The sequence below is a fragment of the Dipodomys ordii genome, unplaced genomic scaffold (genome assembly GCF_000151885.1).
Source record: "Dipodomys ordii isolate 6190 unplaced genomic scaffold, Dord_2.0 Scaffold2, whole genome shotgun sequence".
In the NCBI taxonomy this organism is placed as follows: domain Eukaryota; kingdom Metazoa; phylum Chordata; class Mammalia; order Rodentia; family Heteromyidae; genus Dipodomys; species Dipodomys ordii.
This window is the reverse complement of record NW_012267218.1, coordinates 28987975-29010109: the sequence shown is the minus strand read 5'-3', so window position 1 is coordinate 29010109 and position 22135 is coordinate 28987975. Positions and strand designations below refer to the sequence as shown.

General features: G+C 36.9%; 1 protein-coding gene across 2 annotated transcripts in view; it reads left to right on the top strand.

Moving 5' to 3' along the window:
• Positions 1 to 20447, top strand: part of Mpp5 (membrane protein, palmitoylated 5 (MAGUK p55 subfamily member 5)) — a 76300-nt gene extending 55853 nt beyond the window's left edge. For both annotated transcript variants that reach the window (XM_013017172.1, XM_013017183.1), the window contains exons 6-14: positions 1290 to 1451; positions 3196 to 3273; positions 8641 to 8824; positions 9927 to 9998; positions 10538 to 10609; positions 14442 to 14609; positions 15439 to 15641; positions 16875 to 16985; positions 18662 to 20447. In XM_013017172.1, the coding sequence (XP_012872626.1) occupies positions 1290 to 1451; positions 3196 to 3273; positions 8641 to 8824; positions 9927 to 9998; positions 10538 to 10609; positions 14442 to 14609; positions 15439 to 15641; positions 16875 to 16985; positions 18662 to 18838 (1227 nt within the window). In that variant the 3' untranslated portion in view covers positions 18839 to 20447. The remainder of the gene's footprint in view (positions 1 to 1289; positions 1452 to 3195; positions 3274 to 8640; positions 8825 to 9926; positions 9999 to 10537; positions 10610 to 14441; positions 14610 to 15438; positions 15642 to 16874; positions 16986 to 18661) is intronic.
• The last annotated feature ends 1688 nt before the right edge of the window (positions 20448 to 22135 follow it).

The window sequence follows — 22135 nt, the reverse complement described above, 5'->3', positions numbered from 1 at the left end:
TTCTGGTGGTTAATTGGAGATAAGTCTCAAGGACTTTCCTGCTTTGAACCATGATCCTCATATCTCAGCCTCCTGAGTAGCTAGGATTACAGGTGTGAGCCACCAGCATCTGGCTTGAGAATACCTTAATATTATATATCTTACAGTTTTTATATGTACAACTTTAAAAATCTCTTCTCATTCTATCATTAACCAATGCTTCTTTATTGTCTCAGATTTTGCCTGTGGACACAGAAAAAAAAATATGTATTTTAGCCAGGCATTGGTGGCTAATGCTTTGGGAGGCTGAAATCTGAGGAATGACTGCATTTTGAAGCCAATCTGGACAGGAAAGTCTGAGACCTTTATACTCTGGTAAACTACCACAAAAGCCAGAAGTAGTGATAGAGCACTAGCCTTGAGCAAAAAGAATCTTAAGGATAGAGCCCAGGCCCAAGTTCAAGCCTGGGGATCAGAACATATACATATACATACATATACATATATATATATATACATGTACACATATGTATATATATATGTATATGTACGTATATTTTTATGAGCAAGATTTATAACTTGTTTTCTCCCCCCCCCCCCCCCGCCCAGGAAAATAGAAACTGGGAAACACAAAGTATAAGCTTAGAGTAAGCTTTCATCTGTAAGCTTTCATTTCTAGTTTTGGGCATTTTTTCATTTTGTTTCCAATTATTGTAATAATTCTAATGTGAATTGGATGTACAATGTTTCATGTTTGAACAGTCAACCATATTGGTATTCATTCTTTTATCATATTTTGAATTAGAAAAGCTCAGTTAACCCTAACTACTAACTACTAACCCTACTACTCAGGAGGCTAAGATCTAAGGATGGCTATTTGAAGCTAGTTTGGGCAGAAAGGTCTGTGAGACTGATTTCCAGTTAACCACCAAAAATCTGGAAGTAGAACTGTGATTCAAGTAGTAAAATGACATCCTTAAGGAGAGAAGCTAAGAGACTGTCAAGCACTTGAGTTCAAACCACAGTACTAGAACAGAGTTCTACCAAGGTGTGTGCATTGTTGCTATTTGAATAGAACCCAATAAATCAAAAACAATCATGATTATAGGTCTTAATTATTTTAAGCAAGTATATTTTTCTTCTGTTGTATTCTTCAAAAGTCTGCTTGGGTTCAGAATTGTACTACATAGAGTATTTCTAAAGGAGAATGTGTTGTTTTGGAAATGATGAGCTCTTAAATCTTATTACAGCTCCTATAGCTGTATAAATTTTTTTTCAGAATTGTTGAAGGCTAGTATTGTTGTTTTTAGGGTGCTACAGTTCGTAATGAAATGGAATCTGTCATCATTAGTCGGATAGTAAAAGGAGGTGCTGCTGAGAAGAGCGGTCTCTTACATGAAGGAGATGAAGTTCTGGAGATAAATGGCATTGAAATTCGGGGGAAAGATGTCAATGAGGTTTTTGACTTGTTGGTAAGTTGATATAGATAGAAGAATAATTGTTATCTTTCCTCTCCCTCCCCCCACATTTGATTGTAGGGCTTGAACTCTGGGTTTGGGTGCTGTCCCTGTGCTCTTCAGCTCAAGGCAAGTGCTCTACCACTTAAACCACAGCACCACTTCCAGTTTTCTGGTGGTTAATTAGAGATAAACGTCTCATGGACTTTTCCTGCCCAGGCTGGCTTTGAACTATGATCCTCATATCTCAGCCTCCTGAATAGCTAGGATCACAGGCGTGAGCCACGGGCACCAGCTAATTGTTAACCTTTGTTAAAACTAGTTTTCTTTATTATTAAACTTGAGTAAATCATTTTTAAGCTACTAAGAATACAAGGCAATTTCTATCCCAATTTTTCTGTAATTGTTCTACAACATTTGTTAGTAGAGTTTTATTTGAGAATAGGTACCGTTTATATTCTTTTCCTTTGAATTTTACTACTACCAATTATTTTAGTTTGTTTGTTTAATTTGAGATAGGTTCTCACTATGTATCCCAAGCTGGCCTTAAACCTTTACAGCTACTGCCTCAGCCTCCTGAGGCTTATATGTGCCCCTTTTTATACAGAACTTCCAAGAACACTTTATTTGCCTCTGAAATCAGTAATTTATTTAATAAATATTTATTGAGTACATATTACTGTGTTCTAGCCATTGGGAAAACCATAAAATGAAATTCATGTCCATAATTTTTATGTTATTTTGTTATTATCTACAGTTGATTCTTATTTCCTAATATAAGATATAGTACCAGAAGTGGCGCTGTGGCTCAAGCGGTAGAGCGCTCTTCTTGAGCTGAAGAATGCAGGGACAGCGCCCAAGCCCAGAGTTCAAGCCCCATGACCGACCAAAAAAAAAAAAAAAAAGGAAGTAAGATATAGTACCAGTGCTATGCCTCTTTTATGTCAAATATAACAGCCACTAACTACATGTATACTTACTTTAATTAAATAAGTTTTAAAGTTCAATTCCTTATTTACATCAGCTACAGTTTTAATGTTAAAGAGCAAGTATTACCTAATGGCTACCATATTAAGATGTAGATATAGCCACAATCCTATTATTGTACAAAGTTCTTTGAACATGACTAGTATAGTTAGAAAATAGGTTGAAGTTATCTTTTGAAGGCAGTTTATGGTCATCTTGTACATACTCACAAACCAAAACATACTCTTAATTACTTAGCATCAGTTATTACAATGTAGGTATCCATTTTGATGTAGAAAGTCTCTTTTTAAAAACTCAACACCAGTTCATTGTTTTGGTAGAACAAAGTGATGGGTCATCATTTTTAGCCCATTTTACTGGCTGCTCTTTAGCTTGATAACTGCTCCCTTCTGTATCAGCACCAGAAATTATAATGGTCACTGTGTAGTCTCGAGTACCTGAATGAAGCAGTCAGTGGTGTACTGGGCAATAATAGTGAACCTAAAAATCAGAAAAGCATATAGTTAAGAAAATAGAAAGTATAAGAGATAAGGCAACCACAGATTGAGTCTAGAAAGAAGTTCTGAAATAGTCCATTTCCACAGAAATGGCACAGAAGTGGCTCAAGTGATAGTGTACTAGCCTTGAGGAAAAGCACTCAGGGACAGTGCCCAGCCCCTGAGTTCAAGCACCACGACTGATGGGGGGTGGTGGGAGGAGTTGGTAATATATGATAATGTACTGCATTTTTATGAATTCAGATTTAAAAAATAACCTAATATTTTTATTGCAGTCTGATATGCATGGTACTTTGACATTTGTTCTGATTCCAAGTCAACAAATTAAGCCTCCACCTGCTAAGGAAACAGTAGTAAGTGATTTTTTTTTTTTTTTGGTGTTCATTGTCCTGTGACTGTGTACTTATCTGTATCAAAATAAATATTTCAGGCTGGGATGTAGCTCAGTGGCAAAGCACTTGCCTAGCAAGTGCAACGTCCTGGGTTCAATTCCCAGTACCAAAAAAAGAAAACAAAAAAAAAAAACAAAATAAATATTTCTTGTTAATCTTTCTTAATTAAATATTTCTTGTGCTTAAATAAAAAGGGACAAGTTTATTGTTTTTTTGTTATTTGTACTGGTCCTGGGTTTTGAATTTGTCAGGTGTTGAGTGCTGTCCCTGAATTTTCTTTTACTTAAGGCTAGCACTGTAACATTGGAGCCACAGTGACAATTTTTTTCCAAGCAGTTATTGGAGATAAGATTCACATGGGCTTTCCTGCCTGAGATGGCTTTGAACCCTGATCCTCAGTTCTCAGCCTCCTTAGTAGCAAGGATTATAGGCATGAGCCACCAACACCTGACAAATTTATTGGTTTTATATAAGGAAAAATACAATATCAGGGGACTGGGAATGTGGCTTAGTGGTAGAGTGCTTGCCTAGCATGCATGAAGCCCTGGGTTCAATTACTCAGTACCACATAAACAGAAAAGGCCGGAAGTGGCTCTGTGGCTCAAGTGGTAGAGTGCTAGCCTTGAGCAAAAGAAGCTCAGGGACAGTGCTCAGGTCTTGAGTTCAAGCTCCAGGACTGGCAAAAAAGAAAAAAAGAAGAAAAAACAACAATATAAACATTTCAAGAGCCAGGGTTGACTTAAGTGGTAGATTGCTTGCTCTTAGTTCAAACCCCAGTACTGCCCAAGAAGAAAAATCTTTTTTAAAAAATATGAACCTGTTTAAAAGTAGGAAATACTTTGGTTTCATGATCTTTCTGATCTTTCTATAATTGAACTTGGTCTTTCACTATAGTTAAAAGTAGGCTTCTTTAAATAAACTCAGTATATAAGAAAAGTTGGCTTTTACAAAGTATGTGCAACTTAATTTAGAGTTCATTGCCTATGATACACATTTACTCAGCTCTGTTAAAAGATAAACTTTGGCCAGGAGCCAGTGACTCAAGCCTATAATCCTAGCTGCTCAGGAGGATGAGATCTGGGTTGTAGTTCAAAGACATCCCAGACAGGAAAGTCTGTAAGACACTCATCTATTAACCAACAGAAAGCCAGAAGTGGGAATGGCCCAAGTGGTAGAGTACTAGCCTTGAGCACAAAAGCTAGGGTACAGTGCCTATACTTTTAAGTTTCAAGGCCCTGTAATGACACACAAAAAAGTTTATTCTTTTAATGTATAAAAGTATTATGTTGACACAAAATGGAAGTAATTTAGAACAGATTTTTAGCATAAAAATGAAATGATTCTTTGGTGATTAACTTCTACCTTTTGTTATTAAGAATAAAAGACTGATTTAATATGAGAACCAAAGACTGTCTGTTGAGGGTTCATAGTGAACAGCTTTAAGAAATAAGTAAAGGGAGCTGGCTCAGTGGTAGAGTGCTTGCCTTGCATGCATGAGGCCCTGGGTTCAATTCTTCAGCACCACATAAACAGGAAAAGCCGGAAGTGGGCGCTGTGCTCAAGTGGTAGAGCGCTAGACTTGAGCTGAAGAGCTGAGGGACAGGGCCCAGGCCCAGAGTTCAGGCCCCACGACCGGAAAATAAAAAAAAAAAAAGAAGAAGAAATAAGTAGAAAAGAAAATAGCTTTAAGAAGAGCAGGAGAAAAAAAAATACTAGGATTACCCAAAGTTGTTCTTTAAAAAAAAAGAACAGGGGGCTGGGAAGGTGGCTCAGTGGTAGAGCATTTGCCTTGCATGCTCGAGGCCCTGGGTTCGATTCCTCAGCACCACATAAGCAAAAAGAAAAAAGCCGGAAGCTGTGGCTCAAGTGGTAGAGCGCTAGCCTTGAGCTGAAGAGCTGAGGGACAGCGCCCAGGCCCAGAGTTCAGGCCCCACGACCGGACCCCAAAAAAAAAAAAAAAAAAAAGAACAGGAGAAAAATAGTGTCAGGTTGTATTTTTTAAAATACAGCATTTGAGGGCTTTAGGTATAGCTCAAGTGGTAGAATACTTATCTAAAACACAGCATTTGAATAACAATCTTTTAAAAATATAAAGCAATAAGCAATGTTTTTTTCTTCCCTTTTTTTTCCCCTATCAAAACTGAATCAGTCTTTTGCAAAGTTTTAAGTCAAACCTAACTGGCTTAAAATGAACTTGTAGTATAAATGCTCTCTCAGTAAAGTTGTTTGCAAAGGCAATAATGATATAAATAATCATTTTGACTGTCACATGCACAATATCTTTGTGCATGTACATAATATCTATTAGTGGTCTGTAGAAATTAAAGTCAACCTAGCTAGGTAAAGTGATTCACAACTTTATTTTCAGCTACTCAGGAGTCAGAGATCAGGAGGATTATGGTTTGAGGACAGCCTAGATAAAACTTAATAATACCTCATCGCATCTAATATCTGGGTATGGTGGTACCTGACAGTCTACACAGAAAGCATAAATATGAGGATAGCAATCTAGGCTAGCTTGAGCAAAAACATGAGATCTTAGCCCTCACAATAAAGCAACAAGGACTGGGAATGTGATTTAAGTGGTAGATTACCTGCCTAGCAAGTGCAACACCCATAACCACCAATTAATAAATAAATAGTAAAATAACTGAATCTAGCTCTTTATTGTATAGGTCATTATTTGACAAAAGCAGCAAAGTTATCTTTCTGAGATTTTTGTGGTGACAGAAACAAATTTAATATAGATATACATACATATATAAGTACATAGGCATTATCTGAAGCTCCAATAGAATCACATGCTAAAATACAGTGCCATGTATGACAAGAACAAGCTTATCAGGAGTACTTTGTAAGTTTCTTATGTACCATACATTGGAAACTGTGGCTGCCCTTTCAGTATCAAGACAGAAGTCTAGCACTTTGGTAGTTGACTTTCTGGATGACTGACACACTTGTCCTAAGAAAAATACACATTTTCTGAAACTATGTTTTCTGTTTTCCATCCTGCACAGAGCCTTCAAAAGGACTGGGTTTCCCAAACTAAAGTGCAAACTATCGTAAAACTATATTAATCTACTGTGTAATTGAAATAAGGATAGTCTAGATTTGTTTTAGCTGAAAAGAAACTTTTTCATCTAGTTTAATGCTTTAATAAGACAGAACATTGAAGGAGGATCACAGTACTTATTAGTGATAGAATATACTAAAATTTTTTGTTATATTTTTGTATAGATTATATCATATATATTTTGAGTGATCATAAATATTAGCAATTGGGATGGGAAGGTGGCTCAGTGGTAGAGTGCTTGGCTTGCATACTTGAGGCCCTGGGTTCAATTCCTCAGCACCACGTAAGCAGAAAAAAAAGCCAGAAGTAGTGCTGTGGCTCAAGTGATAGAGTGCTAGCCTTGAGCTGAAGAGCTGAGGGACAGCACCCAGGCCCAGAGTTCAGGCCCCACGACCAGACACCCCCCCTAAATAAATAAATAAATATTAGCAATTATATTTACCAGGCAACTACAAAGAAGTAAGGAAAAGTTAAGGACTACTGTAGTAAACTCTATTTATTTTATTATGAGAGGCATAAGATTAATTTTAATCTTAATTTTCTCTTTGGAAGTTCTGTAATTTTGTAACACAGTAAGATTTTTATGACCAAATATTTTATCAGAAAACACATGAAATACTAGATTATCCATCATTACCATGAACTGTAAGTTCATATGGATTTTGAAAGCCAGTAACTCTCTGAGCTCTTCCCCTTTTAGGTGGGTCAAAAAAATTGTGAAGTTCAACTGGCTGTTCCTTACTAAAGCAGAGATAAAACTGCTTATTCTTATTCAGGCTTTTTCTTCTCACTAACCACTTTATTTTAGTCTTATTATTCTCAGATTCATCTAAGATGGCACTAGGCTCTTCCATTTGTGACTTTGCCTAAAGAATCAGATAAACTAAGAATATTAAGTTTAAAGAAGAAATTAGGTGGGTTGGAGATAAGAGGTCAGTGGTAGAGCATTGCCTAGCATATAGTGTAGCTTTGTAGTAGAATGCTTGCAGAAATAAGCTATATTTCTAAAGTGATTTCTGAGACAGACCACTATTACTTCTATAATATATATCTGCAATTATGGTGAAGATAAAAAACTTAAGAAGGCTAGGAAGATGGCTCAGTGGTAGAGTACCTGCCTTGCATGTCTGAGGCCCTGAGTTCAATTCCTCAACACCACATAAGCAGAAAAAGCCAGAATGGTGCTGTGGCTCAAGTGGTAAAATGCTAACCTTGAGCTGAAGAGCTGAGGGACAGCGCGTAGGCCCAGAGTTCAGGCCCCACGACTGACCAAAAAAAAAAAAAAAGACTTAAGCCAGATAACATTTGAATAGAAATTGGACTCAGAATTTTTTAATTCTTAAGCTATTGGTTTATTGCTTGGCCTGTTGAACCTGAACTTGGAATTGAGTTTATATGGGGCAGAAACACTAATTTTATGTAGTACTGGATTTCATTACATAAAGGCAGCTTCCTTACAGACTTTTGAAATCCCACTTGTCCAACTTCAATAAATTTAGAAATTAAAGAGGATATTAATTTCTTTGTATCATCTTAGAAGAATTTTTTGCTATATTTTATGGGAGCATATTGTAAGAAATTACATAGGAAATACATATTCTGTAAAGTTCTAAATAGTATGGCATGCTTATACTTATTCACATGCAAAAAACATTGTTAGAAAAAATTACATTAACTACTAATATTTCAGAGGAAATATACTTAATGTATAAATGGGAATGGGTAATCTCCGGTTATAAGAATTATAGCAGTTTAGGGCAGGCTTGTTTCATGAACATTTAGGAAAAAACATCAAGGAAAATTAAGGCACAGTCACACTGAGAGTGGGGTCATAACAACCTCACAGAAACAGGCAAGCACCTGCTTACATGAGAGATATATGGTTTTAAGTCTATACTTTCTGGTGCAGTGGTTTTGAAATTGCATACATTATTGTGGTGTCACTGGTTTTTTTTACCAGTCAGATAGTTCCTATTATATTTCTTCTGTTTCTCAAGTCTTTGAGGTAACTCTGCAACTTGTTAACTGCTTGTCGAGCTTGCTACATTAACAGTGACACAGTCTGGACATGCTTGTGTGCTTGCAATCAACAGTGAAGACAACAGATGACCACCAAATACTGTTTTTTAACCAAAAATCCCAATTTTCAACTCATATCTTTTTACTGATGAAAAAATTATGACATTTGTATTTATGCAAAATATTTTGTGTTGCCATTATCCTTGTGTTTTTTTTTTATTCCTCTTATGTTTTAGATCCATGTAAAGGCTCATTTTGACTATGACCCATCAGATGACCCTTATGTGCCATGTCGAGAGTTAGGCCTATCTTTTCAAAAAGGAGATATCCTTCATGTGATCAGTCAAGAAGATCCAAACTGGTGGCAAGCCTATAGGGAGGGAGATGAAGATAATCAGCCTCTAGCTGGGCTTGTTCCAGGTAAGAGATAATATAGTAGAATGTACATAGTATTAATAGAACATTTAAGGGAGTAGGGATCTAGGACAATGCTAATACATGTACTTAGCATTTACAAGGTCTTGGGATCAATCCTTAGTCCCAATTATTTTTTCTTTAATTTTAAGGTAGAGATCTGAAGATGAAGGTCAGCACTTGAAAGCCTCCTATATTAGAATCTTGATCCTGCAAAGAAAGTCAGGTTTTCCACTTATTTGTGTTATCCGAAACTTAAAAGGTCATTAACACATATACATGCATATAAAACAAAAAGAGGGAAGCAAACAATAAAGGGAATAGATGCAAAGAATGTGTTGAGTGGCAACTGAGAATCAAAATATGATGAATGCCCACATTTTGCTTTAATTAGTAAATAGTATTTTAGGGGTAAAGTTAATGCCTAGAGATGATACGTTTGATTTGAGATAATTTTAAGTAACTGGGACCATTCTCCGATGCGATATATAACTTTCAACATATTCTGTACTCAGTGAAACTTTTTAAAAGTTGCTGGACATTGGTGACTCACACCTGTAATCCTAGGTACTCAGGAGGAGGTTGGTGTTTGAAGCTATCCTGATCAGAAATCCATAAGACTCTTATCTCCAGTTAGCTACCAAAAGGTCAGAAGTTGAACTGTAGCTCAAGTAGTAGAGTGCTAGCCTTGAGCAAAAAAGCTCAGGAACAGTAGACCCTGAGGTCAAGCCTCAGAATGGGCACCAAAAAAAAAAAAGTTGAACTATATATTTTCTAGTGTTGATTTATTATTTATCTTTTTATAATAGATGATACAGAGTTCTGGGCTGGAGGTATTTGCTTAGCAAGCATGAGGCCCTGAGTCTAATCTCCATTACACACACACACATGCACGCACGCACGCACGCGCGTGCGTGCGTGCGAGATAGTTAACAGTAAATAAGATTAAACAGGGTTGAAACTTAATACATTGGAAACTTTAGAACATTTGGAGACTTTTATAGAAAAGCAACTATATATAAAGAATTACATAGTTTTTCCTTTTGATTCAAAAGTATTTTTATCCTTTTTCTTAAATATTTTACCCCCATTTTTTTCTGTTAAATAGGGAAAAGCTTTCAGCAGCAAAGAGAAGCCATGAAGCAAACCATAGAAGAAGATAAGGAGCCAGAAAAATCAGGTTAGACCCATATTTAACATTGAGAGGTTTCTTGAGTTTTCACCTGGAGCCATGTTAAATTTGCATGCCAAAATACTAGGTGTATTCATAGAGTGATATAAGAGGTTAAAACATTACCTTTATCATCGGAAGGTGGTAAAGAAAATTTTTAATATTAAAGGGTATTTATAATTGATGAAAAATAAATGCTGAAAAATAGTTCTATGAACAATATAAGTTGTTAATAAATTTAAATTGGTAATTTGAATTCTACAGTTTGAAATATGTAGTTTTAGCCAGGCATTGGTGGCTCATACTTGTAATCTAGCTGTACTCAGGAGGCTGAGATCTGATGATCACAGTTCAAAGCCAGCCCAGGCAGGAAAGTCCGGAAGTGGTGCTGTGGCTCAAGTGGTAGAGCACTTGCCTTAAACTGAAGAGTGCAGGGACACGCCCAAGCCCAGAGTTCAAGCCCCATAATCGACCAAAAAAAAAGAAATATGTAGTTTTGCTCAAGGGAAAAAATACAACATTTATAGTTATTTTTGATTACTCAACAGGAAAACTGTGGTGTGCAAAGAAGAATAAAAAGAAGAGGAAAAAAGTTTTATATAATGCCAATAAAAATGATGGTAAGTTTTCATGTTTAGCTGGAGTTATATCTGAAAGGTGTCTGAATCTAAATGTGATTCTAAGTAGAAACTAAACTAGTGTTTTCAGGGAGTTTGTGTTTTTATTCTTTATTTAAATCTACTCGTAATTCAACATATACTTCAAAAAGTAATTAGCTAGAAATTATTTTCTTTTGGACTCCTGTGAAGTAAAAAGTCAATAGTTCATCTACTGTGGCAAACTCATCCCACAGAGCCTAGCACTTGTTATCTGAATCAAGCACACAAAAATGTTTTTGTTTTATTTTGATTTATTGTTAATATTAAAAGATTTTAAGGTAAGTCCTGGTAACATTGAGTTTATATTCTAAAATGACAACCATCTGCTGATCTGATGGCTGCTGTCCCTATTTTTGGAATCTGTGTGTAGTTGGAAAGTCTGTTACTTCCAGTTTTTTTTATAAACCCAACCAGATTTTCTGATTTCATTACATACGTGTGTATGTGTGTGTGTGTGTGTGTGTCCATACTAGTATGGAACTTGAACTCAGGGCCTCAAGTTCTTGCTTAGCTTTTTCACTCAAGGCTGTCACTTGAGCCACACCATCTTACCACTTTTTGCTAATTAATTGGAGACAAAAGTTTTCCAAATTTGTCACTCTGGGCTGACATGAAACTACTATCCTCAGATCTCAGCCTTCTACTAATAGGTATGAACTATCGGTGCCTAGCTTCATTACCTTTCTTGATTGGTCTTCATGGGCACTTGAATTTGCTAACCATGCTTTGGTTCATAATAGTAGAAATAAGCCAACTAATAGATCAGAGACATTTGTTCTTTTATAATTTCTGAGACATCTTATCTCAAGAATATAAAATATTTGCAAACAGTATAAATTTAATGAAGAGTAAGTGTTTATTATTGAAATATTCTATACCATGCTAACTCTGAAATTCAATCAGTTTTAAACATGCTTTTTCTGAAACTAACATCTTTTAATGGTAACTGATAGATTTTGTAATCAAGATTTATTGAATTTTTAGTGTACCCTCTGAAAATTTTATTTAATTGATTTTTTTGTCATTTTTATCTTTTTTGTCAGTCGTGGGACTTGAGTGCTGGGCCTATGTGCTGTCCCTCAGCTCTTCAGCTCAAGGCTAGTGCTTTACCACTTGAGCCACAGCACCGCTTCTGGCCTTTTCTGTTTATGTGGTGCTGAGGAATCAAATCCAGGGCCTCATGCACGCAAGGCAAGCACTATACCACTGAGCCACCTTCTCAGCCCCTTAATTGATTTTTTAAATTATTTTTAAGTAGTTGTACAAAGGAGTTGCCATTTAACAAAACAGTTTATCAACCCAGTGTATCCTTTTTAATGAATTTTTATTGTTATTGTAAAGTTGGTTACAGAGTGGTTCCTTTTTTTTTTTTGTCGGTCGTGGGGCTTGAACTTTGGGCCTGAGTGCTGTCCCTCAACTCTTCAGCTCAAGGCGAGCGCTCTACCACTTGAGCTACTGCGCCACTTCCGGTTTTCTGGTGGTTTATTGGAGATAGGAGTCTCACGGTGTTTCCTGCCCGGGCTGGCTTTGAACCGAGATCCTCAGATCTCAGCCTCCTGAGTAGCTAGGATTACAGGCGTGAGCCACCAGCGCCCGGCTTACAGAGTGGTTATATAAAAATAAAGAGTACATTTCTTTTTCAACAATGTTACCCTTTCCCTTGCTCTCTCCCAGTTTGTCCCTCCCGCCCCCACCCACAAGTTGTGTAGTTCATTTTCACCACAGTGTCTAGTGTCCACTATTTCTGTGTTCTCCCTGGCCCTCCCAAAGTCATATAAACGACAAAAGAAAAAGAAGACAAAAACAGCAACAAAGGGAAAAAAACCTCTTGTTTCCATTTCAATAAATATTTTATGTAATCAGAAACACAGTTACTGCACCTTTGTGTTCCTCTCCTAAGTCCTCTGAAACAGACTACATACAGTTTACTGATTCTTAAAGTTACTACACTATAGAAAACTTGGCCCGGCATAACTTGTATTTTTTTTAAAAGTATTTTAATTATAAAAATTTTACTGTATACCTGTCAACATGGACACAATCACATTATAAAAGTAAATGTGGCTGGGCCCCAATGGCTCATGCCTGTTATCCTAGCTACCCAGGCTGAGATCTGAGGATCTTGGTTCAAAGCCAGCCCAGGCAGGAAAGTCCATGAGACTCATACCTCCAATAAACCACTAGAAAACTGGAAGTGGTGCTGTGGCTCAAATGGTAGAGCACTAGCCTTGAGCTGAAGAGCTGAGGGACAGCCCATAAGCCCAGAGTTCAAGCCCCACCAATGACTCAAAAAAAAAAAGAAAACTTGGCAAATCTAAAGCCTACAGAATTAAACTAGTAAGTCTGAAAATCAAAATGTTATATGTTATAGAGATCTCAGTATAGAGAAAGTAGAAAATTATTGCTATTCATAATGGTGTCATCATTATTATTTTTAGCAACTATCCTTTATAATACTTTCTGTCTTCCATGGCTTCAGTTTCCATAGTAAATATCTTAAGTTCAGCTCTAAGGTAATCTGCTTAAATTCTTGTAGCCAACAAAGAAACTAGAAATCAAACAAATGTTTGAACTCTTACTCTGTGCCGGGCTTTGTCCTGAGCACTGGCAACAGTATGGTTCCCTGCCTTCATGGAACTTATGTCTGACAGCGTCTGACTGTATAACTGATGACCCTTCTCAGTCAGTTAAAATAATAATAGTGACAACTAGCTGCCTCCTGTGTTCTTACTGCTTGACAGCTCTAGTTTTATCTGGATTATGGGCTTTAGAAATGTTACTCCACCCATCCGTCATACTTCATCTTGAGTCATGACTGTGTTAGCATCCTAAAATAAGGCAAATATAAATGCAGAAAGGGTGGATAGCACAAGTATGACTTGTCTTCAAGTTATACAGTTATAAAAAAGTAGTACTCTGATAACACTAATTGCAGCTAGTATATGCAAATGTTTGTCCATACCTGCTAATCTGCTAGCCTATCCATATCCAATCCTTAACACAATCTTCTTATATAGAATCTTTACAAAGGTTACAGTTATTCTCATAAATTAATCTGCTGGACCATCACCTTCTTAGTATTCACAGCAAACGATTTTATGTGAGAATCAATATGAAGCAAGATAAATAGTACAAAATTTCTAGGAGGATTATATTGTTTTCTGATTCATTTTCATGGTACCCTGGTAATGATACAATGCCATAAGAAAATGCTCGTGTTTAATACTACTCAGCTAGAAGTATAGGTGGGAGTCACTGTTCCTGATTTTCTTACGGCATTGTATCATTACCAGGGTACCATGAAAGTGAATCAGAAAACAATATAATCCTCCTAGAAATTTTGTACCATTTATCTTTTCCATCTCAATCAGTAAAAGATGAGTGTGGTAATGTATATTTGTGTGCATATGTGTATGTAAAACCCATACATGACATGTCTATCATGATGCAATGACAATAAGCTTTTTCCAATCTATGGGGAAGGTCTAGAGGTCTTTGAGTATTTCTCTGTGTGTGTGTGTGGGGGGGGGGTGTGCCAATCCTAGGGTTTGAAATCAAGGCCAGAGCACTGTCTCTGAAAGGCTAGCACTCTACCATTTGAGCCACAGAACCACTTCTGGCTTTTTTGATGCATAATTGGAAATGAGTCTGGCTTTAAACTGCAGTCCTCAGATCTTAGGCTCCTGAGTAGTTAGTATTACAGTCACACAAGTCACTGGTGCTCAGCAGTATTTATATCTTTTTGACATAGCAATAATTCTGTCTGAAGGGATTAATTTTTTCTTTCTCAAAGATTATGACAATGAGGAGATCTTAACTTATGAGGAAATGTCACTTTATCATCAACCAGCAAATAGGAAAAGACCTATCATTTTGATTGGTCCACAGAATTGTGGACAAAATGAATTGCGTCAGAGGCTTATGAACAAAGAAAAGGACCGCTTTGCATCTGCAGTTCCTCGTAAGTGTGTGCTTTTGAATTTACCATCTCAGAACCTAAATGGGGAAATTTTTCTCATTTTATTGAAAAATAATGAAACATTGAAACAGTGTTACTAATATAAAAGAACTTTTTTAGCCAAATACTTTGACAATTTTTTGCTAAAGAGCTTTTGAAACAAATTTTTCTTACCAGTGTTTTAGTTCTAGTTTTAATGAGTTTTAGTTTTAGCCCCTTATAATTCCCTATTCCATGGGAGATTAGCTGGTACTTTAAATTGATGCTGAAGACAGAAATTTAGACCTTATCTCTTTCCTAATTTTATAGAAAATAACTTTAGGAAAAGATGAATAGCAATGTGTAAAATGCAAGATGAAGTAATTTAAAGCATGAGCATTAAAAGGATTAAAGTAATTAACTTAAATTACAAGACTTTTTTTGGGGGGTGGGGGGCCTGTCCTTGGCCTTGAACTGGGCCTACATACTGTCCCTAAGCTCCTTTTGCTCAAGGCTCAGAGTCTACCACCTGAGCTACCACTCTAGCACCTAGCACCACTTGGGTCTTTTTCATTGATTAATTGAAGCTAAGAGTCTCACAAACTTTCCTGCCTGGGCTGACTTTGATCCACAGTCCTCAGATCTCCACCTCCTGAGTAGCTAGCATTACAGTCGTGAGCCACCAATGCCCAGCTAATAGACATTTTTTTAATGTCTCACTCTAGAAATAACAACAGTGTTAAATGCATAGGCCCTTAACACTTCCTCAGCTCATTATTTTATAATCTGTGCTTGAAAAGTTCTTATTAAATGAATTATCACCCCTTACCCACTCTGATTTTCTTTACCTTAGATACAACTCGGAGTAGGCGAGACCATGAAGTAGCTGGTAGAGATTACCACTTTGTTTCACGGCAAGCATTCGAGGCAGATATAGCAGCTGGAAAGTTCATTGAGCATGGTGAATTTGAGAAAAACTTGTATGGAACCAGCATAGATTCTGTACGGCAAGTGATCAACTCTGGCAAAATATGTCTTTTAAGTCTTCGTACACAGGTACAAATTTTTATTTTACCAGGGTATAATCTGCAATATAATAAATGAAAACTGTTATGGTCCAAGAATGGCAGGAACATAATTAAATTCTCATACAATTTTCCCAGTGTAACCTCAAATAGGCTGGACCATGGTGGTTCATGCCTGTAATACTAACTACTTAGGAGGCTGAGATTGGCAGAATCACAGTGCAAATGATAGAAAAGGTCACAAGATCCTTTCCCAATGAAGAGCTATACACGGTGGTACATACTATATCCTAACTGTGACAGGAAGCCTGAAATAGATGGATTATGGCCTAGACAGACACAAACCCAGGCAAAGATCAGGAGGATCAGTGCTTCAGATCCACTTTGACAAAAATTTGAAAGATAACATTAAAAGCAACCAGTCAAAAGTTGGATATGGTGGTAAATGCCTGCCGTCCCAGTGATGAAAGAAGTAAAGTAGGAGGATAAGGGTCCAAACCAAACAGGCATAAACAAAAGAGCCTATTTGAAAAATAATTAAAGCAAAATAAAAGATAAGATGTGTAGTAGAGTACTTGCCTAGCAAAGGCAAGCCTCTGAATTCAAACCCTAGTATCATACACACACATGTACAAAGACTAACATAATGTATATTATTTATTTATTGCCGGTCCTGGGGTTTGAACCTCAGGGTCTGGATGCTGTACCTGAGCATCTTTTGCCCAGGGCTAGCACTCTACTACTTGAGCCACAGCTCCATTTCTGGCTTTTTTGGTAATTTATTGGAAATAAGTCATGGATTTTCCTGACCGGGCTGTCTTTGAACCATGATCTTCAGATCTCAGCCTCCTGAGTAGGTAGAATTACAGGCATGAGCCACCAGTGCCTAGCTAGAACATATATAACATATTCCTATACTGAATGATATAATCTTAAGTATTTGAAGACACTTGTGGATAATGGTTTAAACATTGTATCATTGTACCAGGCACCAGTGTGGCTCACACCTGACTATTCAGAAGGCTATCTGAGGACTGCAGTTCAAAGCCAGTCCAGGCAGGAAAGTCCATGAGTCTCCAATCAAACTACCCCCCAAAATGGCTCAAATGGTAGAGTACTAGAAGCTTAGTAATGGTGCCCAGGCCCTTAGTTCAAGCCCTAGGACTGGCAAAAAAAATAAATTATCCATTTTATTATGTTTATTACTGAGAGGTAATTTAATGATGAAAATTATTTTTAAAGTACTACTATCTTTTCTTTACAGTCTTTGAAGACCCTCCGGAATTCAGATTTGAAACCATACATTATCTTTATTGCACCACCTTCACAAGAAAGACTTCGAGCATTATTGGCCAAAGAGGGCAAGAATCCAAAGGTGAACTTATATTATTGTACTGTTCTGTTGAAGATAGTGCTTAAAAGCTACATCATCTTTGGTTTTCGAATTGACTATTCTTTCTCTGTCACTTGCCAGAATTTGCCATAGTTTCCATTAGTTAGGCTATGACAGCTTTCAGAGGGCTGCTCTTGTTCCCAAATGTTCTGTGCTGTTAATACCAAATGTGTGATAATCTCTAGCCTTCCTTAAAATTTATCTTCACCTAGGCCTGTGACATTTCCAGGTGATGATTTAACTACCACCACTTCAGTTCTTAGCAAATCCTTAGACTACCCAGTTTTCTCTTTAAATATTCCACATTTTCAATGTGGTAGAGTGCCTTTTTTTAATTTAAACTTTGTTTCTTCCATTTTGGTCTTATGATTTTTTAAAATTGTAGATCTATATTGGATATAGTTAAGATAGTCCATGTTATACTAAATATTACTAAGAAAGATCACTGATAATATAGTGATTTTCCATTGGAATGTGTATACAGATGTGTATGTGTGTGTGCATGTGTGTGTGCATATGTGCACAGTACTAGAGCTTGAACTCAGGGCCTAGGCAGTATACTTTAGCATTTTTCACTCAAAGCTAGCACTCTACCACTTGAGCTACAACTCTACTTCTGGCTTTTTTGCTGGCTAATTGGAGATAAGAGTCTCACAGACTGTTTAGGCTGGCTTCAAGACACAATCTTCAGATATGCTTTATTAAGGCAGACATGAATGAGCATTGCTGCCCCAACTACTCAGGAAGCTGAGATAGGAGGATTGAGGGTTCTAGACCAACCTTGGCTAATCTAGTGAGATCCTGTCTCAAAAAAGTTCTTTACATATTGAAAACAGCAAAGAAGATTTAAGGTCTTGGGCTGCATATTATCACACAACTATAGAACATTTTCTTAGAAAAAACATAACCTATTATATTAACCCTTTTCCATAATGTGTATTCTCCCTAACTTTGCACTCTTTGTCAAGGTACTTCGACTCATTACATCAACCAGAAAGGCTGACTCTGTTGTTACATGGTACTTTCAGGAAGAGGCTACGATACTCTAAAATGTTTAAAAATAATGTCCATAAGGAATTCAAAGATTATAATAGTCTATGCCCTAGTGCCTATAGTCTTGGTGGAATACAACAGAAATATATGAAAATCTAAAGAGTGATATAAAACAGTGTGTGTTAGCAAGGCCTCAGTGGTTCATGCCTTTAATCCTAGCTACTCAGGAGGCTGAGATCTGAGAATCTCCAGCCCATTGTGGGAAGTCCATGAGACCACCACAAAACCAGAAGTGGAGCTGTGGCTTAAAGTGGTAGAGCATTAGCCTTGAGCAAAAAAGCTCAGGGCCCAGGCTGAGTTCAAGCCCCAAGACCGACATAAGATAGATAAAACAGTGTGTGTTAAGTCCCAAATGATTTATAATCTTAAGTCCTGAAGGTGTCAAGGCAAAGGAAAGCACAATTGCCCCAGAAAGAGGTGGAAAGGAACCCCCCTTTTTTTTTTTCTTTGTGGGTCATGGGGCCTGAACTCTGGGCCTGGGCAGGAACTCTTCTTGAGGTTCAGTTAGAAATTAAGTGATGGAAGGGCACTCTGGTTGGCCGTCCAATTCATTCTGTATTTTGGTAAGGATAGATTCTCTCACATTTTTTATCTTTTCATTGCAGCCTGAAGAATTGAGAGAAATCATTGAGAAGACTAGAGAGATGGAACAGAACAATGGCCACTACTTTGACACAGCAATTGTGAATTCAGATCTTGATAAGGCCTATCAGGAATTGCTTAGGTTAATTAACAAACTTGATACAGAACCTCAGTGGGTGCCATCCACTTGGCTGAGGTGAAGGAAAACATTCTGTAGCATGCATGATTGGACCTGATCTGGAAAAATGCCCAATAGGGAGATGGCTCCATACTTCAGCAAGATTGAGGGTAAGATGGAAGGCAGCAGGATAAGCTGCAGATTTGTTAAAGCCCTTGAGCCTAGAGAGAAAAAAGTCCCATTAGGCAATTTGTGTACAACTTTATTCTCTATGTGTGGTTTTAGGGGCTCTTGGTTCATTTGGGAGATTGAAGTGGAAACTTTCAACAAGCATTTCCATTTTATCCTGTTAACCTTTTGTTTCCACTTACGTAAACTTTTTGGCTTGGTCATCTTTCCATGAAAAATTTGTATATAAATACATAATCTCCACATCTCACAAATATTGACAATATTTAACACTTAAATAACTTCATGAAAACATTTTGGAGGAACAGTGCTTCTGTGCATTGAGCAAAACAGTATTTACTTATGAAACTTGTTTAGTCATCAAAAATAATTTCCTAAAAAAGAATAAGAAAAAGTGTCATTCTGGCTTGGTATTATCTTTTAATTCTGGAAAAGATTCCAATAGAAGCTCCTGGCTTTTTAGTTCAAACTTCTTGGATCAGACTACATGCATATTTAGCAGCCCTTAATATAGTTAAAAGTATACAAATATTCTGATCTTTTTAAAGATAAAATTTTCTGAATTTTAAAATTGTCACAAGTGATTTGATAGCTTTGCTTCCTGTCTCTGATTACAATACAATGTATTGACATTTTTATGAATGGCAGGTGTTCATATAAAGTGTGCTATTAAAAAAGTTTCTTGATGATGCAAACTTTTTATTTAAATGGAAGGGGATAGCATATTTGACAGTTTTTGCATTTTTATATGTGAGAACAGTATTAGTCTATGACTGTACTGTGTATGCAAGTAACAAACTGGAATTCTGAATATAGCTGCTATATTGTACACTAGTATTTAATAGATCAATAAATGGTCACTGGTAATACTTGTTCAGCTTTAGAGTTAAATTATGTATGTATTAGGGGAATACTATGCTCTGAGATCAGAAGGAAAGCCTTGATTGAAAGTCATTTGATAATTTTAGGAAAAGAACATTGGAAGAAAACACTATTAAACATGTACAAATAGGTTTTATCTTAATATGGATGCAATAGCTTGCTGAATCATAGAATAAATGTTTAAGCTAATGGGATTTTTATACTGTCTCAATAGCTGTAGCTTTAAAACTCAGTGTAATTGGCATGGAAAGTTAATTTGTAATCTTTTCAAGCCTCTGCAGATAGCGTGATGTGTGACAAATAACCTCAAATGTGAATGCCTTATTTTTTTAAGATGACTTTAGCTACAGCATTTGGTGTTCCCAAAGCTAAACACTGGAATACTCCGATCACCTAATTTAACACAAACACTTGTTAATAAATAGTTTGTGTCGTAGGTATGACTTTTTCCTCTTCAACATAATTTTATTTGAGCAAATGTAGACAGTTTGAGTTGGCCTTTTTCTTTCTGATTTTGCATGGCCTTTTTAGTTGGCTGGGGAGGTGTGCTTTTTGTTTGTCAGTTATGAGGCTTGAACTCAGCCTGGGCGCTGTCCCTGAGCTCTTCAGCTTACGGCTAGTGCTCTGCCATTTTGAGCCACAGCACCACTTCAGTTTTCTGGTGGTTATTTGGAGATGAGTCTCACAAGACTTTTCTGCCTAGGGTGGCTTTTAACCGCGATCCTCAGATCTCAGCCTCCTAAGTAGCTAGGATTACAGGCGTGAGCCACCAGCGCCTGACTGGGGAGTCTGTTTTATATGGAAATATTTTCAAGATATTCCTTAAGAAGACAGGAACACTCCTGGGTTGGTTGATGGAAATAATGCTATATTTACTGTCTCCTCATGCACTCCAGTTTATAACAAGAAAAATGCAAAGGGCACATTCAGTTTTCTCTCTTCAGTAATGAAAGATAGTGTAAGGTCAATAATGGGGCATGTGATCTGTGTATTGATTGAAAATACTGTGCCCGATATGATGGTACATGCTTATAATCCAAGCACCAGAATGTTGAGGCAAAATTCCAAATTCAAGGCCAGCCTTGAACAACAAGACCATCTCAAGAATGAAAGAAAAAGAAAATACTGATAGATTGAGTGGCTGTTGTGCTGAGAGCAGGGCCATGTACCATCAAGACTCAGATACATGGCTTTCATAGGAAGATTCTATACCATGGCAGATGTATTTTTAGAAATTCTAAGGTGACAAGATACTTTCAGGGTCAGTGAGGTCCTATAATTTTCTCCTTCCTAGAATGTGTCCTAGAGATATGAATGTATTGATACTCAACATAGTCCATAAGTCAAGTGAAAACTGAATTGTGCTGACTTCCTCAAAAGAATGTGGGAAAAGACTTGGTATGCATTTAGTTGTACAGGTACTCTGGCCAGTCCCAGTTCCTGTCTCTGTGGATCTGATGTGAAACACAGTATGGGGCAGGTTATAACCACTTGCAGGGATGATACCATGGCTAATGAAATGCTCATGAGAAATCCAAACAAGGAAATACTTCATTTTCTAAATTTTCAGAAGTCAGAACAAATGAAAGGACATTATTAGTATTTAGACTTAACACAGATTCACTTTCTATGAAAATGTAATGTCTGGACTTTTTTTCCTTTCCTTATGGCACCTAAGGAGGATGTATTGATAAGGAATGATTTGAATGTAACTTTGTGAATGTGTGTGGAAAATATAAACCAGGGATTTAGCCTTAATAAAGGTAACTTTTCTGAAATCTGTTGTTAATCCCCCTTTGTACTCATATCCTATATCTGCACTCTGTTGAGATGTCATACTGCACACTGTATTATAAAATAAAGTGAAAGTATGTTTAAAATTTTAAAACCTGAGTACTTCCTCTTGCTGTATCTGCTGCCATTCAGATTTCCACACTCTCCTCTTCTAAGTTTGCCGCAAGCAGTATCATGGAATTCTGGTTGGAGCACAAATTATTTTTCCTTGTTGAATATGGGGAGTGTTCTCTGTTAGCAGACATGTAGGTAGATGTTTCCTTATTGACATGGACAAGGCACTAAGCTGTCAGTATAAAGCTTGGGGGTGGAGAGGCATTCTGTAAGGCAGATTTATCTTAAGTATAGCCAGTGTCCGTTTCCTTTTAACAAATTCTAAACATGACATCACCTTAAGTTTTATAGGCAATTAAAAACCAATAAATACCAGAGCTCTGTTGAAGCCACATGATTCACTGATATAAGCTAAATGTTTGCTTTAGTAAAAAAGTAAATAATATAAGTCCTACCCCTA